The sequence below is a fragment of the Poeciliopsis prolifica genome, unplaced genomic scaffold (assembly GCF_027474105.1).
Source record: "Poeciliopsis prolifica strain line A6 unplaced genomic scaffold, Auburn_PproV2 SCAFFOLD013, whole genome shotgun sequence".
Lineage (NCBI taxonomy): Eukaryota > Metazoa > Chordata > Actinopteri > Cyprinodontiformes > Poeciliidae > Poeciliopsis > Poeciliopsis prolifica.
The window spans coordinates 5,636,972-5,654,951 of record NW_026562388.1 but is presented as its reverse complement, the minus strand read 5'-3'; the positions used below and the strand labels follow the sequence as shown (position 1 = coordinate 5,654,951).

At 39.4% G+C, this 17,980-nt stretch overlaps 1 protein-coding gene across 1 annotated transcript in view; it reads left to right on the top strand.

Annotated features, from left to right (window-relative positions):
- The window catches only part of pdss2 (prenyl (decaprenyl) diphosphate synthase, subunit 2), a 30,219-nt gene extending 13,540 nt beyond the window's left edge, over positions 1-16,679 (top strand). The window contains exons 3-8 of the mRNA XM_055038644.1: positions 953-1,151; positions 7,823-7,897; positions 8,418-8,588; positions 10,503-10,634; positions 11,659-11,694; positions 15,386-16,679. Coding sequence (XP_054894619.1) covers positions 953-1,151; positions 7,823-7,897; positions 8,418-8,588; positions 10,503-10,634; positions 11,659-11,694; positions 15,386-15,541 — 769 coding nt within the window. The 3' untranslated portion in view covers positions 15,542-16,679. The remainder of the gene's footprint in view (positions 1-952; positions 1,152-7,822; positions 7,898-8,417; positions 8,589-10,502; positions 10,635-11,658; positions 11,695-15,385) is intronic.
- The last annotated feature ends 1,301 nt before the right edge of the window (positions 16,680-17,980 follow it).

Sequence of the window (17,980 nt, the reverse complement as noted above, 5' to 3'; positions counted from 1 at the left end):
TGGGGGATAAAAAACAGGGATTTTCAACGTTTGTCAGAAAATGTTTTTCTGGATCTTGACGTCAACAGTTTTGATCACACTGATATTTTTTGTTAGTGTAATTTCTACAGAGAATAGGTGGGAAAAAAAGTGAAACGCGTCTATTACATTTTCACTCCATGAAATATTTTATTTTCTTAAACATGCTAACAAAAATTACTACAATATTAAAAAATCAATAAATAAAAATTTTAATATAGAAACGTCTGATCGGTTCTTGTGCATCTATTTCTAGCACAAGTTTTATTTTCTCTCAGTTTTCCATTTATAAGCTTGGATAGAGGCAGATTCTTTAACAATAACTTTTTGTGGCTTACCCTCTTTGCTGACGCTGTCAGTGGCCACCATCAAGTCACAAATCTTCCTAAAAATAATTTAAACTAGAACATATGATCTTTGAGTTTTTCAAATGTCAGAATATACGTAAATTGGTAAAAGATTGCTGTGTCCAAGCATATTACTGGAAAGTTGAGTGGAAGAAAAAATGTCATAAAGCAATGGTCTTTTTTCACATTAAGAGTTTTCTGACCAGTGGAAGTTTGAGTTTCATCACCTTCATCTAATCAAAACTAACAGAAAAAGTCCTTTGGAGTATATCACACTATATGTTATAAATCTGAAAGAGTTTCACTTTTTAGATTTTAATAACTGAAATAAACAATAATAAAGTAAGTTATATAGTGTACCTGGGTGTCAGATGAAAATTAAGTATTTTGGAGTATTTTTCTCTTGTGCACATTAGAAAAAAAGGCATCATATGCTCTTTTTTGTTGTGAGGCGGTAAACTGCATATTTTACTAAGTCAAAAAGCTCTTAGTCTGTCAAGTCTCAGGAGATCCCCCTTTCAAAAGCAAGACAAGAAAAGCTGTTTTTTCCTCTTATTTTTATTTCTTCTTTTTTGTTTGCTTTGTAGTCAGAGGACCCTGGCAGAAATCACTGAGCTCATCCACACAGCATTCCTGGTACATCGAGGGATCGTAAATCTGAAGGAGTGGACCGTCTCAGACGGATCACTGAAGGACATGGAGTTTGGGAACAAGATGGCCGTCCTGAGTGGCGACTTCTTGCTGGCTAACGCTTGTACAGGATTGGCCGAGCTCAACGACACTAAGGTAGACGTTGATAAAGACAGGAGATTTTCCTGCATGAAAATGAACCTTCGCCCCATTTTGCTCTGCGTTTAGCTTCCTACTTCCTACTAAAGATGAATATTCCCACTGAATGATGCTGCCACTGCCATGTTTCACCATGTGTTCAGGGTGATGTCCAGTTTGTTTCTGCCTACTGGTGGACATTTATCGCTTATCATTTATCATGATGAATTTCTCATCATGGCAAGAATTTTAATTTAGTGTCACGATAAATTCGAATTAGGACGATATTTTCTGCATTGTTGGGATTGTTAGTTTTACTATTTTCTCAATTTGAAAATAGGATTAAAAGCTTTTGTGACTGGCACACAGGAATGTTTTTCAAGAGCAGTATTTGTGATTGTGTGGCTATAAGTGCTGCGTCATAGATGTACAGTTACCCAAAGAAAAAGCAATAAGTAGTTCTTACTCTATACCAATCACAATATTGTGATAAAACTATAACTCCATATTGCCCAGCCACTATTTGTACCACACAGATATTGCAAGATCTACATTTTGGTCTAATCTGACCAGATTACCTTCTGCCACATCTCAGCTGTCCCCCCCCTACTTGGCTTGTCGCAATCTGCAATCATAAAATACTTTTGTGTTGCACAGTAACACTAAAATCATCATAAAAACAGGTATAAATACTTTTGTGGTTGGAGTTCTTGAGGAGACCTCAGGGTTCAGTGTTCATCTTCGTCTTTCAGTGCAGAGGTAATGCTGCTGGTGCGCCACAGGTTGTATCTGCTGCCTTGTTGGTAACGCGTCGCTGACAGGTGCTGTCACCACACTCCTCTCTGAATGCGGCAGTGAATTAAAATAACCTCCACAGTTATGCTGGCCCTAAGCGGCTTTCACGCTGCCCTTTCTTTCGTGCGCACAGTCTGGCTTTATCTCTGCTCGTCGGCAGCCAAGAAGTGTTTTACCAAACGCACCGTGCACAGCGGCATCGGGGGATGAGTCTGCATGAGAAATATAACAGGACGCAAAAGAACATGTTCTACTTCAGTGTTGAGAATCCGTCTCTGTAGAAATACACAGCAGTGCTTGTTTTTCCTCCCTCAAACAAACCTGCAGAGCTGTTTATGAGCAGTGTGAAAGTAATCTGAAGCAACCGCAGGAAGCGTACCCACAGTGGAAGTTTTTAATGGACATCTGATAGCTACCAGTTACTCAGCTTTGAAAAGGTTAGCAAAACGAAGTGAACTGAGGGGAAAGCACACCACAGCAGGCACAGAGCTTGGTAATTTCAGGTGATGTTTTAATGTTTGTTACACCTCTTAAAGCCTCTCAATGATAACATTTCACTCCTCATCATAATGTTTCTATTCTATCTGTGCATCTTGCCACTTTGAGGGTTTCTTATGTTGTTGTTGATTCAGAGAAATAACTTATTTCAGGCACAAACAGGCTTCTAAACTTAAAGGATGCACTAGTATGTATGCAAATACTGTTCCTCTACCAAAAAATAAATTTTTAGGCCTCACAGCGCTCCCTTTTGCTCAACTTTCCTCATTTTTAAGCACTTTATAGTTTCCTTTCAAGGTCAGGAATGCATGGTTGATAATGAACCAAATGAAAATCTCTTCCCTTTGTCTGGCAGAGTCCAGCACCCCACAGTGAAAACTCATTCCAGCTGCTAATTCTTTTTTTTTATTCTGATCAATATGTCACGGTGAGGGTTGTAAAGTAGATATAACAATAAATCAAAAGCTGCGCCTTCCTGCTTAGCTCCTTTTTAGCACAACAAACCAAAGCAACCACTCCAACTCTCCCAAGGTACTTAAACTCTCCGCTTTGGGCAGAGACACACCCTGGTCCTTGAAGAAGCATTACCAGAACCAGGCCTCAAACATAAAGGAGATCCGGTTCTGGAGTTAATACTCCAGGTTTTCCTCTTAGCATCTCAGCGAGGGTAAGAAGCCTCACAATACATTCAATCGTATCCATCACCACAATATCTGTGTGCAAAGTTACTAGCATTAGGTTGAATTCACTGTAAAGGTGTTCCATAGTTCATTTCTATGTCACACATATTCATGCGTTACATGCCAATACCATGTGGCTGTAATTTCACTGCCAGGAAGTGATATAAATGTTAGTTATCCGCTTTCTAAAGCGCACAGGAAGCCATGTTTATATTGCATCATGTGCAGTGCTTCTGGCTATTATGAGCTGTGACGTACAAGCATTTAAGAGTATTTGGACATTGTCATGATCAATTATTTCTGCTTATATTTGTAGGGTTTTTTTCTGTTTTTTGTGTTACAAACCAATTTCCCCTGGCATATTAATAAAACTGAACTGATATTACGACAAAGGACAAGATTGAAGAAAGTCGCAACAAAAATCATAATTGGAATTCAATGATACTATCACAACCAGTTTGTTTCACAATGTGGTTTAACCCTAGTAGTTAAATTATACATTTATGACCACTGGCTAAGTTATTCTGATATTTTCAGAGTTATGTCCTCAAATACATGATTTCCCTGATCTTATTGTCATTTTAAATTCATTAGTGGTCAGCTTCATTCGAGAAAACTGTTGCTTTAAAGCTGATAATTTACTCACATTTAGAAAGTATTGCCATCCTTCAAGACTACACTAAGAAAAAAAAAAGTTTACAAAGGAAATAAATGAGTTTTATTCTATTTATAGTCATGATCTCCATCATGCAAATTGCGTCACAAGCTTACAGGTGTGTCTGTAAATGGCTGTAACATCTGACAGTGGATCATTATTTGTGGATGAGCCTTCAGCAGCGTCGCTGTCACTCGGAGCGTCGGACTGGACACCTGTCAGTGCTGCCTCCCCAATTATTTCCTGAGTTCTTGGGTCCATTTGCAAAAATGTCGCCTCCTCCTGTCCTCCTCCGGTTGTCATTAGAGATGTAGGCAGTGTGGGCAGAAGGCAAAAAAAAAAAAAAAGACAACTTCAGGCCAATGTTTCATGAAACCCTAATATAATAATTGAATGCAGGAAAAGATGTTAAAGAATAAAACCTGTGAGCTAAAATAAATACATCTATCCATCTATGCTAATCCATCCATCCATTAATCAGTCAATCAATCAATCTGTCCATCCATTCATTCATCCATAAATTAATCAATCCATCCATCTAACCATCCTTGGTAATGTTTACAATTTTCCATCCATCCATCCATGTAAATCTTTACAATTATCCATCCATCCCTGCATCCTAATCATGCGTCTCTTCTTTCCGTCTGTCCTTCCACCTGTTCACCTGTTGCAGAGTTTAGAGCCACATAAACATCAACGTGTGGCTCCACAGGGGAACTGCAGAGATGTCTCCCCTGTGAGTAATACACGTCTTCCTTCCAAAGTATTCCTGGTCAGGCTACGGGTTTTTCATCTCAATGTGGCCCCCTCATTTTTTTCTGTCTGCCTGATCAATTGAAATGACAACAAAACAAACAGGAAATGAAATAGGAAAATTATCTGTAAAACAAAAAGTGAAAGGAGGAGGAGGAAGCAGTGGCTTATCCTGTCCTTCCCTCAGACTGAGCTGAGCTCATTTGAGCTGCTTGTTGCCTCCATCTGGTCATACACCATGGTTGAAATGTCAAACGTCAAGAACTTTGCCTTTTAACTGCAGATGAAAACATTTGTCCTGCTTTGTCATCATGTACAAGACATGGAAATACCTGCAGTCTGGCTTGAAGTATTGATTTTTAATATGTGTACATAATAAAACAAAAACTGTAATAATTTAAGTCCTTTTTCACCATTTCTCCGTCCTAACTTTCCAACTTTACTTTGTGCCTCCAAACTGCACGGTTAGCCTTTTCTCCCATCAGTTTTTTTGGGCTAAAAGCTACAGCATGGATCTAATTTTGTGAGGAGTTATAACAGGCTGAATGGTTCTCCTCCTGAGTAAACTTAGACTTTTATATTTATTTCCAGATCTTTTTAGTAAAAAAAAAAAAAAAAGATGATGGATGAGCAGATTTGGAAGTGTTTGGGATTTTTTTCCTCTTTTACACTGAAAGTGATGGAGATTATATGTCGTGGCCTTGAGAGGAAACTTATGCTGCTGCTTGTATAAACTGTAAAATAATCTCATCATAGGGCTCCGATTTCTCCCCCCTCTCAATTCTGTCGGCAAAACACGATCTGGCTGGATTTGGGAATGGAGTAAGAAGGAGAGTTAATCTGATACTTTCCACAAAAAAAAAAAAAAAAAAACAGGTCTCTGTCCGCCCCTCTTCCCCAGGCACGCAATGCAGAGACACCACATCTGGTAATACTGTAGGCACATTGTCCTTCCAAGTCTGGGTAGGAAGCTCGGGTTCCCTCAATATTTTCCCCCGGTGGATACGGTTACCCAAAGGGCACTGCGAGCCTGACTGAGCAGCCACATCTCTGGAGCTTTCTGATGAACCCAAAGATGTCTGGGATGAACCGATGGAGCTTCTGTCTTTTCAGCACATAGAGTTTTATGTTTTCTCAGTGAATCCAGAGGCTGAAAATGTTCTCTTCTTCAATTGACGGTTTCTATCTTCAGCAGCCACAGCTGCTTATTGGCTGGACATGATCTGCTTTTTTTCTCAGTGAAGACACAAAACTTCACCAGGCCACACTAACAGCACTCTTAAGGCTGAACGTTGTTTCTGAGTGAGGACTAATTTAGCAATTTTGAATGTGAGTGAGGTGTGTTTAACTGTTTTTATCTTTTGTTGGTGTCTGGAGCAAAATAGATTAAGCAATATTGCCAAGTTTTTGGAAATCTCAGTTTAAAGTTCTACATTTGATTGAGAATGTTGTTTGAATTTAGAAATATACACTTGTGCCCTAAAATAATTCAACCCCAGCTGCATATGAGGTTCAATGGCCGAAAGTTCAAATTGTCAGCTCTTTCCGATTGATTAAGAAGTATCCAACCCCTTCATGATGAGAGCAGCAGTTTGCTGTTCTGACCTGACCATGATTCAGATGCAGACAGCAGCATCTGGTAGCGTTCCTGAAGAATCTTATCCCGCTTCTCATCGCTAAGCGCCTCCAGCTCGTTTATATTCTTGGTTTTGGGTGATGCAACAACTGAATTTCAGCTGAGTTCAAGTCAGGAAACAATAGTGGCCCCTCTAGTAACTTCCAGGATCTCCGTGGGATTGTCCAGTAAGCGTCACATTTCTGCCCTGGACCTCCTGATTCCTGACTGAATCCATCTTGCTCTCCACATTCTGCAGGTTTGAGGGAGCAAAGCAGTCCCAGATCATTATTTATTTTCTCACTGCACGTTTCACTCTTCTTACTTCAAACATACCACTGACCCTGAAGCCGAAAAAAGCTTCAGTTTTTAGTCGTTGTTCTGGTGACTTTGGGTCGGTAGTGGAAGCACGGGGTCCATGGAGAACATGGAGTCGGTATTTAAGCCTCAAGTTGGGAATGTCACGTCTAAAAAAATAACAGGCAACTAATTCACTTTTAGACAGTAGGTTGTCCTGACATTATGAACATCACTGACAACTTTAACAGAGTCCTGAATACTGATTTAGGTTTTTTGGGTTAGGGTTAGGCTTTTTAGGAACCTTATTATAAAGTCAATGAACCTCAATTGATATGCATGGTAGTTTATGCTTTCTGCATTGTACTTACTTTCACTTTCACTTTTACTTTTACTTTTCACTATTTTAAGACATTGCTTTTAGGTTTTATCTCCTCTGTATTTGCTATAAAAAAAAGAAAAGGAGTGAAAGAAGAACAGAGAAGCTTCTCTGGAAACTCACAGCTTCTCTGCCTTGAATTGGACAGAAAGTTGATCTGCCTCTTGCAGATGTACTTTTTGTACATTCAAAATATAATGATGAATGGAAGCAGACCTGGAGTGCTTCATGACATCTCCAGAAGAAACCCCACCCCCCCACCCTGTGGTCTGGTAATGAGCAGCTGAGCGGCGCTTCACCTGGCGCCCAGCACACCTCACCTTAGATTAATCCTCCAAACCAGCTGTTCAGGCGCTCCCGATTCAATCACAGGAGAAATTGTGGCTTTAATTGCGAATGTTATGGATGGCATGATTAGCGGATCGGTGTTGATCGACCTCATTTATGTCCACGCTTTAGTTTAATCTGTTCCGTTAGCGATTTATAATGAGGGAGATATTCAGTAGTTCAGTTTCCTCTGTGTGTGAATCAAAGATCTCAACTTTGATTTAAACTGTAATCTAAGACAGTCGTAGGCAGACGATGCTTCTCAGTGAAATCCCTCGAACAAAGCATGAGGTTTGAGCTAAATTAATTAGACGTGCAACACTTTGTAGGAGTTTGATCCAAAGCTTAAAGTAAATCCTGAAAAGATGTTGCTAATTGATATTTCTCCTGTGTTTCTAATGTTGGTTGACATCAAGTGTGCCTTAGAACACGTTTGTAAGTCATCTTCTTTAGCGCGATTAGCTTTTTATTTTCCTTCTTGATGTCTTTATTCATCTCCTCAGTTTCAGTTTTAGAAAGGAGGCGAATCAAGCTGTGATTTACCTTCAGCTGTCTGTCCTAGACTTCATGAAATCAACACTTTGTATGAACATTTACCAACCAGGATCAACTCAATTTATCTTATGTATGTAAGATTTTCTAACTTTGACAGTGTTTGAATTTATTAATGTTTTTTTTTATGTTTGGCAGGTGGTTGAACTGATCTCCAGTGCCATCGCAGATTTAGTCCAAGGAGTATATTATGAGAATTACTACAATCTTGAGGTAAATCTGTCACTTTTGAGAAGATGACATCAAATTTAATTTAGGCGCATTAAGGTCACAAATCTCAGTCTAGACCTGTGACTTGAATAAAAAGTGAGTCTTTCTCCTTGGTTGGTTCCGACATTAGGTGCTACCAGCTGCCTGCAAATGAGAAGACAATAACTAATGAATCAAGACGGATTTTCCTAATTCAAATTGTGCTGTCAGGCTGCAGTAAAATAGATTTCCCAGTAATTACTCTGTTTTTAGGTAATGCTGTGCATTCACAACCACCTTTCTCTGCCTCGGCCGAAATGTTTTCCCTTTAGTAAAATTCTGTAAAAACGGTAGAAATTGTAACAGCACAGTGTTTTTTTCTGTAAACATGACTTTTAGAGGATTTGTTTTTCCCCTCTGTGGTATTCATCTTTTGGCTGCAGGATTTGTGTGAAAAGCCTGAGTGAAATGTCTTGTTTGGATTTGAGGAACTGTTTGTTCGTCTGTGGGAACTTAGAAGCGTCTGCCGCTGTTTGCCCCGCAGGACGGTCTCCGCGACGGCATGGACGTGACGCCCTGGGAGGACCAGGCGTTTCTGTCCCACGGAGCGCTGCTGGCCAAGAGCTGTCAGGCCGCCATGCAGCTCGCTAAGCACGACAGAGAGGCCCAAAGACTGGCCTACCTCTATGGGAAACACCTGTCGCTGGGGCACAAGGCAAGTTTTGGGGAACAAAGACAGTAACCAGACAACATGTTTTATGGAATCTTTTCAATTTGTGTTGGTTTATCAGATTTTTTTTTTTCCTCTTTAATGAAGAATTTCTGGCAACTTGGAAGGAAAATTTTAAGAAATCTGATAAGATTAAAGACTTAGAAAGAGGCTATTTAATAAAATAAAAATAAATCTAATAAAAAATACACTTTCAGGTGCTGTGCTTTGAGAAAATATTGAACTTTTTCAGATTTTGTCACATACAAAACACCAACTTCAGTGTAGCTTATAGAAAATGTTTATAATATACCAACACACAATTCTGGATAATTGTGTGCATTTGTTTTCATTCCTCTGATTTAATGGTCTGCAAAACCACTAGCTAAATCTGCAGGTTTATTATATAGTATCTCTCTACTAGAGTGAACATTTTTCCCATTCTTCTTTGCTAATTACCTCCAGATCAATCACATTGGCTGTGGACAACAATTTTCAAAGTCTCAATTTGATTTAGATTAGTGACCCGGTGCAGCACTTTTTTCACTGAGCTTTCGTATGGGCCGATTCTGATGTGATGCAGAAAAACGCTGAGTTGACTCAAAACATTTCTTCTTTTTTTTTTTTTTCCAAAGAACAAACATAAATGAACGGAATTAAAAATGTACATGATAGCTCTCCACCAAAGATTTAAAAACAACACAACTTTATTTTGTTCAGTCATTGCAATTAGAAGTATAACAGCCAATGTAGATAAATAATAGAGAAACTGAATTTGACCAAAATAAACTGCAGCTCTCCTTTCAAATAGTTCAGAAAGATCAATTAGTAACTCTAAAATAAATAGCAAACCCTTATGTCGCTCAGAGAACAAAAACTAGAATTAGACTGAATAGATTTGCCCTTATGCATCAGGCACATTGTCACTGATTCCCTATCTGGAATTTTTTTCAATTCTAGCACCGATACAGATATTGATATCGGATCTGTGCATCTCTAATTTAGATGAGGGCTTTAACTGGACCGTCCTAGCAGATAACCAGGCTTCGATTTACGCCATTCATTTGCAGCTCTGGCTGTATGTTTACAGTCTTTCCATATCAAATTTACTGAAGTTTGTGCTTGTAACATGCATGGAGAGCTCAATAGGTATCAATATGTTTGCTGTGAAATGTAACAAATTTGGTGCGGAAAACGGAATAAATTTTAATTTTGTCTCACTTTCGTTAACACGCCGTTTTTTTCTTAGCAAGCTTTATCCCTCCTGTGACAGATGTAGTTTTTGTGACTGTGATGAAGTTATATCAAAGCAAAAGACTAAATGAGCTTCCGATCCACATGGAGCAGAAATGTCTGAAAGCATGAGTAATTGGCCCTCCTCTAGTTTCACTTATCAGAGTGAATCAAATGCTTCACACTGGAATTGAATCGGCAAGAAAAGTTGTAGATGAAGGACACAGGCAAAAAGATGAAATAAGGAAATTAGGAAGGACGCTCCATACGGTTGTTTTCTACTGAACCTGAATGTTATTAGGATGCAACCTAAAAGCAACACAAACTTTGTGCTTTTTGAGTAGTTTTTGGATGACCTCATGCACAGTGCTGCAGTGGTTTGCCATTTCTTGCCGAGGCTCCCTGCAGCTGCTGATCTGCGGGGTCTCTGCAGCACGCTGCAGTCACAGCATGGTGAACGCTGAAATGAGCTCTTAAAAGGAAGAACTGTCCTCATCAGGACTGTTGTCTCTCACCAAACTGTCCACCCTACTGCTCATTAGCAGGACCTCTCCCAGTGTTAGCTAGCCAAATGTCACTTCAACCACTTTTTTTTTTGTTCTTTTTCCTCCAGTGTGAAGTGTAATTGGTAACCTGAATGTTGCAGAGCAGCATCAGTGACTGTTGATGTGTTCCACCTTTGTACAGCTGAACTCTGACCTGCAGCCATTTGTGAAGAGCAGGTTGGGAGAGATGACATCGTTCAGCCTGAGCGCCGCCCCGGTGGTTTTCCACCGTCAGATCGTCGGGAAGCAGAAGTGGCACCAGCAGCTCGAGGAGGTAAAACGTAGACAGTCAGTCACACCGTCAGCTGTTCTGGTGACTCTTATCCTCTCCTGTGAAAAAATTAAATAAAATTAAGACCCAGTTAGGTTGCAACAAGTCAGCTGTGATCTCAGTTTGTTTATTTCACAAAGATGAAGCAAAGTGTTAAATCCAGCTACTCTAATGCTTCCTAAACATGAATTTAGTTTCAATGCAGTGAAGAAAAGCTTCTTGTTTATGCACTAAAGAGTCAGATTCTGCTGTGGAAATGTTTAACTTTTAGTCAGTATTAAAAACAGTATTGAAACTTAAGCTATTTATACTTTACCTTTTATTACTACTGTGTGTTCTGGGGTGGCTGTTTTCTGATCTGTAAGTGTTTGCAAAAACAAATACATAAAAAAAGTCTCAAGAACGCCTCCACCAAAGCATAATTGTACGAACATATTCTACATTTTGATGAAAATTTACAAATCTTCTGATTTTCTTGTTTTTTTTGTCAACAGAATAATTTAAAAGTTGTTCAAACTGTAAATTTGGTTATACATCAAAGGTTTTACTGGATGTGGTAACATAAAGGTAGTGACAACTCTTCAAAATTCACATCGGAAAGAAATAGAAAGCTTCACTGAAGGGATTTAAAAACTGGTGAGGAAAATTTCTGGACAAAATTGTGAAATTTGATATATTTTCAAGGTGCATGGTCAGTGAGATAAATAGAAAAAAATGTAAATATTTGTATTTCTAGACTTTGTTACCGTTCCAAAAGTTTAATCTATTCATCCATTTGTTCAATCATTATCCGTTTGTATATTCTACATTTTAACCGAACATTTGTAGAAGTATCTGCTGCTGTTCCCAGGAAAATGAACGTGTGATATTGAGTAGGAAAAACTTTTAGGAATCCCCAGATTAAACCTGAATCACAAAGAAGAATAGAAGTTTACAAAAACACATTTAATAAAAAACATAAGAGGATATTTAGTTTAAAATAACCAAAAATCTTCACTAAAATGAACTCTTCTGTTTTGTCTCCAAGGCAAAGACCTTGAGAAACCAGTTGGATTATAGTAAGGTAAGGCAAAAATTTTCAACTAACTATCGTGCCTTGTTTTTCAATTTCACCTTTTTCACCTCTTTGAGCATTTCCAGAAACAATCTGGTTGTCTTTTCGCTGCAACTCATGTCGAAGTTAGGAAATCGCCTTTCCAAAGTCAACATGTGAGGCCAGAATGGGACCAAAGCAACAGAGGGGAGGGGTCTGGGGAGCGTTCGGAGGGGGGGGGGGGGGTTATCTGGTCCCGTCTGAAACCAGAGCTGGACGGATTGGTTACCGAGGCCTATTTGTGGAGGAGACACCGAGGCTCTGAGACAAGAGGTATTGTGAGAGAATCTCCTTCAGCCGAAAAGAGGAGAGAAGTTTTTAAGGGGAACCAAGGAGGGACGATAGGGAGGAAAAAACATTAATGTTGTGATTTTACTTGGAAAAAAAATTCTATGATGTTTTTAATGTTGTAAAGAAACTGATTTTCTTAAATTGAACCACACTTTGCCTTATTTTTTGTGTTAAGACGTCAGAGACACAGTCTGAAGCAAGCTGTGCAGATTCACCATATTTCTCATTACTCTTGTAGTAATAGTTGAAGGAAGACACCCCGAAAACCTGATTTTCCTTACTTGTGCAAAGCAAACAAAAGCAGATATCTTCTTTTAATAAACAGACAAATTATAAAGCAGCCAAAGAAAAACAGACCTTGAGTAACCCTGATTGGAACAACAGAAAATGTGAGCCTCTCTCTCTCTCTTTTTGTTTTTTTCCTGATACGTTTGGCCCAGAAATGAAAAAAATATGTCTCTCAAAAACTGTGGTTCTGTAGAATTCAAATTACTCCTAAACTTATTCAGTTATTCTTTGAGTTTTGTCTCCTGTAAATCCAGGCATGAAAGAGACAAATCTATTGGATCAATACAAAGTGTACGCAGTCCGTTATAATACCAGGACTTTGTTTTGCAGAATAAAATTTTTTTAGTCTTTTAATTTGAATGTAACATTTGCATCATGTACAAATTAGCATATATTTTAAGGGAAAATGTAAATATATAACACAAATCAATCAGCATTGGGGCTTCTTTTGTCGTATTTATTCGTTTTTCTCTGCAAACTTTGTCTGACTCCGTCATAACACACAGACAGGACGCCTCTTCTTCTTAACCGTCTTCAGATTGCCCCACAGATTTTCTTTCAGAAATAGTTTTCTCTCATGAAGCCATTCTTTTGTGTTTTTCACACATGCTTGGACTCGAGCAGGTACATCAAGGTTTTGGGTGATAACTCTCTGGTATCTAAAACTGCTCATAATTTTACAAACCTTAACAAAACTGCAGTGACACTCAAAAAAAAACAGCCCCAGAAACCATATTGTAATGCTGCCACCACCATGTTCTATTTTTTTGGTTACAAGCTGTGTTATTTCTGTATTTACGGGCCTAATGTTTCACATTTTATTCCATTCGTTTCCAACCTGTTTGTTTTTTGAAGGGATTCTGTCCAGCAGTTGTTGCTGGAAGAAACAGGAGGAACACTGCTGTGAAGGTAGAGATCTCTGATTGGCTGAAAGTTGAAACTAGTTGCACTCACTTAGAGGATTTTCTCAATGTAAAAAGTTTAGAAAAGCAATATTTACTTTGCTGTTTTTAGCTGTTTTTTTTACGTTGATTATCTGACCAGGCAAGATGCGGGCAGATCACCTGCTGCAGAGTTTGCTGCACAGAGCGATGTATACTACTACGTTCCCAGGTGTTTCTGCTGAATATTAATAACATGAAGATAGGCTGGAGGGTTTAGATGCTGAAAAGACTACGTCTTTCTTTCTTTTCCAGTTTCTATGAAGAGCTGGACCTTTAATCCAAACAGCAGAGTTCAGGGAATGAAAGCATCAGGGAACTGATGCAGAAAGAAACAAAGGTAGCAGGCAGGATGGTACGAAATGCATGTAGAAAGCTAATCTTTTTTTTGTTTTTTTGTTTTTTTTTTAATAAATAAGCAGGCAGGATGTTTTTGAGTTTAGCTCCTACAGTTATTTTTTTATTTAACTTCTTCTTTCTTAAAGGAAGGCCTACGGGGGCTTTCCACTTCCAGAATTCATGAGGCAAAACGCCCTCAGCTAAAAGACGTCCCAGTGCAGCAGCAGGAATGTGCAGCTAGAAAAAAAATAAAAATACTACAGACTCACAGCTGCTGTTAATGCTTATTGAACTTGATGTCTTCCACTTCAACATGTTGGAACGAGGAAATGTGATGTGCAAACTAAGCAGCGTTATTTAGAAGTTAAAAAAAAAAAGTATTTCTTACAGATTTTTGGGGGGGATTTTTTATTTTTTTTTGTCACACTTTAAAGTAACAAATCCCCAAACAAATCTTAATTTTGAATGAAAATAAATACAAACTATGGTTTTCAAATTATAATTCTTATCCAAAGCAGCCTGGCCCCAGAGAGGGTGTGTAGGAAAACATGGAACGGCAATGGAGGGTCGACCAAAATTATTTCAGAAAAAGAGAATTATATTTACAAACATGGTGGTGGTGGTGTGGTGGGCTGCTTTACTTCTTCAGGACCTGAATGACTTGCAGTAATTTATAGATTCATTTCCTAGAGCACATGTGTCAAACTCAAGGCCCGGGGGCCAAATCCGGCCCGCCGTAGCTTTTTATGTGGCCCTCCACAGACTAGACTAAACACTAAGTGTAATTAAATATTATATTATCAAAGCAGTTTTTATCTGTTTACTGCCAATTTATATCAATCAATCCCTCCAGTTTCTTGAGAATTTAGTTGATGCATGATTGTCCATGATTTATACAGCGAGTAAATAAACAGTCGCATTTATTATTAGTTCCTGAAGGGACTGAAAAGATCTTCAATAATATTATGTAATTTTAAGAATTCAATGACATATTAATAGTTTGTGAACAGGTTTTATCAACACATTCTGACACAACCGGCCCTTTAAGAGCTTTCATGATCTTGATTTGGCCCAAAACGAAAATGAGTTTGACACACCTGTCCTAGAGCGACCTAGAGGAGAATCTCCATGGATCAGATTGTGACTTAACGCTCAACAGAACTCCAACACGGTGATCCAAAGCACACCACAAGCCAGTCTCTTAATGGCTCAAAAAACAAATGAGTTTTGAAGTGGCGTAGTCAAAGTCTGGGTCTGAATCTCAGTGAGTTGCCATCATTTTTGATTGAAACCCTCTCTAATGTGACTGAAAGAAAACAATTACAAAGGAGAGGGGGGATGCATTCCTCCACAGAGAGGAAAGGGATACTTAAAGTAGACATTCAGTTACTATCTTTAAGGGTAAATTTCTTTTTCAGGTGGACCAGGTCAATTCGATTAGCTGTTTTCCCTGAGTAATAAATAAAATGATCACTTTTGCAACAGAAGAGATCTGTAGAGGCACACTTGGCAAGAGTTTGGTTCATTACTTTATATTTTACATTATATTGAAATAAAGTATCATTAGTCAGATGATATGAAAGCTGAGAGTCTCAATTTTCCAAACAACATAAAAGTCCAACTTTTAAGCTTGCAGATTAACGAGGGATCCTGCGTTGCAGCTGACGGCGTTTGCTCGTGTCTCTGTGGAGGAAACCGACGTCCTCGCTCCGACTTCTAAGAGCAAACTAACTTTTTATTGACAGCTGCACAGCGCTGACAGAGACGTGACCAGCTAATGCCTGTTTTCCCTCCGTCCGCAGCTCCTGGCAGCGGTTAAGTCGGAGAAAGGCGTGAGCTCGGCGGTGGACTTGTGCCGTTACCATAGCAACAGGGCTCTGGAGGCCATCCAGGCTTTCCCCTCCTCCGAGGCTCGATCCGCCTTGGAGAACATCGCCTCGGCCGTCAACAAATTCTGACCCTAGCGAGCGCGCGCACACACACACACACAGAGACACACTCCTCTGTGGAGACCTGAAAGAGTCTTGGGTTGACCACGACGCCGTCTTCGTGCTTTTCCTTTCCGAAACTCCCACAACTGTTCATCATCGAATGAAAACTCATCACTCCGGCTTCGTGCCAGATGTTTTTGCAGCTCCGGTACTCCCCCTCTCCTGTTCGGAGAAAATTTACCGGCAGACTGCTTTTAAAGAAAAAAAACTCTCTTTATTGTTACCTGGCTTATCAGCACAGCCACATACCGGGCAGAACATCATTTAAGATGTTTTGATGAATTGTTAGTGTCATCTGGAAAATGTGCCATGAACAGCAAGTGAGGCACTAAGGAGTACTTACTCTCAAAAATTTCCTGTTTTCTTTTTTTTTTTTTAGCTATTTAACATACTTGTTAGTGCAAAGTTGATGCTCTAAACTGCAGCTGCTTGAAATTTTACTCTTTGCTAAACTGAGGAGTTTCACTACAAGAAAAGGTCCTGTTTTACCAATTATGCAGCAAAGAACTGCTTTACTGCAGAGGCTCGTCTCGGGTGAATCAGGAGTTGTAATGTCATAAATGTTGCCTTGTTATGTCAGTCCCAACGCCTGTTTATCTGTGTAGGTGTGTGTGTGCGTGCGTGTGTGTGTGTGTGTGAGCAAGAGAGAGATTTGAGGCAACCCAGGGGCGGGGAAAGGTCACCCAAACCTCTCCCCTATGGGCCAGCCAGCGAGCGCATTGAAGCTCCGCCAAGCAGTAATTATTAATGAAGAGACCTGAGCAAATGGACAGGAAATGCAGAGGTATTGATTGGGCCGGTTGCCCTGCTCTAAGCCGTACAGACTGGCGCCAGCCTGGTGGCCTGTGGTTTCCCAGGCTGCTGTCTGTGGAGGGCACGGGGGGCGGAGGAGGCGCAGCGAAGGTGTGAAACCAGGCCACCGCTGGCAGCTGTCCGTCTCACGCCGGCTACACCTGAAGGACAGAGTGTACAAAGAGGGGACGGGGAAGGAAAGTGTGTCTCCTGTGAAAGACACGCAGAATGTAATTATTTACAAGTTACTCAGAGCTTGTATTCAACTTACGGTACAAAGAAAATAAAAATGTGAATGGAGATTATTTTAAAACTATGTCCTGTTTTTTATCTTACTTTTAAGATTTCTTTCTACTGGTGGCCTTTGTTCAATGTTTTAGACAGAAAGGTAACAGTTAATGGATGCACCATTCATAATTTTTTCCAATTTCTAATTTTCCTTGAAGATCAAGGAAAACTGATATTCGGATATTCAACCAATATGTTTTTTTTTTCTTCATGACTAAAAGAGTTAAATTGTCCAGAGGTTCTCTGATACTTTCATTTACTGGCTGCAACATATTTTATAAATGTTGGGACAGCTTAAGTGCTTTGCTATATTGTACTTTCCTTTAACAACTCAGAAACAGAGATCAACAGTTATTTTTGTTTTTGTATTTTCTTTAGAAGTTTTAAGGGAAAGTAAGCACACAAAGTTTACTTCTAAAACACTTTTTAAATTTAGAAACCCCCAAAAGAGCTTCATGATGAAAATGCAAAAACAAAAATAAAGAACAAGAGAATAAGAATCTGCTTTAGGCCAGAAATTTACACTGTGGATAATTTCCTATTTTTTCAAGTAATGGGAGTTTGTATAGTATTACTGTTTGTTTAGATATGACTCAAACTGCTGGATTCCAGTTGAAAGTAAAATTTTTCCCTCTTACAGAGAATTTCAGCAATCAAGTTCCTCCTCTTGTTTTATCAACCTCTCTTATCAGCACCTGCAACGCTCTGTTCACATGTCCGGACGTTCAACCAAAGTGAACCAAAGCGTTTGCAAACACAAATATTATGATGTAAAGGAAGCAGTAATCGACGAGCAGTCCCAAAAAATAAAGGAAAAGTTTGATTGAATCCTGATGATGGGAAAACTTCTAAGGTTTGTAGAAAGTGCATGTGAGAATTCCTGCAGACCAAAAGGTGGAAGGCGCATGTAAGCGTGATGGACAAACGGAGGCGGATGACTGAAAAGAGGTCAGAAAAGGGAGGTGGAGTGAAGCGTCTTAAAAATTCGCCTTCCGTTTTGTCTGTTGTCCTTCCACATCCTTTTCTGGTTCGGCTTCGTGGGTACAGCGAGGTTCTCCTCGGGCCAGGGAAAGCCTCGGGCTCTTCATGAAATATTCATCCTCGCCGTGAGGAGACATGAGGAAAGTTACATGGAAAATTAAAAGGACCAAAAAACAAGAAGAGAGGCTGGGACACAGTCAGAATGACAAATACAGTTACCAAACAAAACTTTTTTTGGTGGGTGAAGGCTGGTCAAAGCTGTGAAACTGTTGCTCCCATTAGGAATGAAGCAGGTGTTGCAGAAGAAGAGTTTGATAGGATGAACTTCTTTGGCTTCATCTTCGG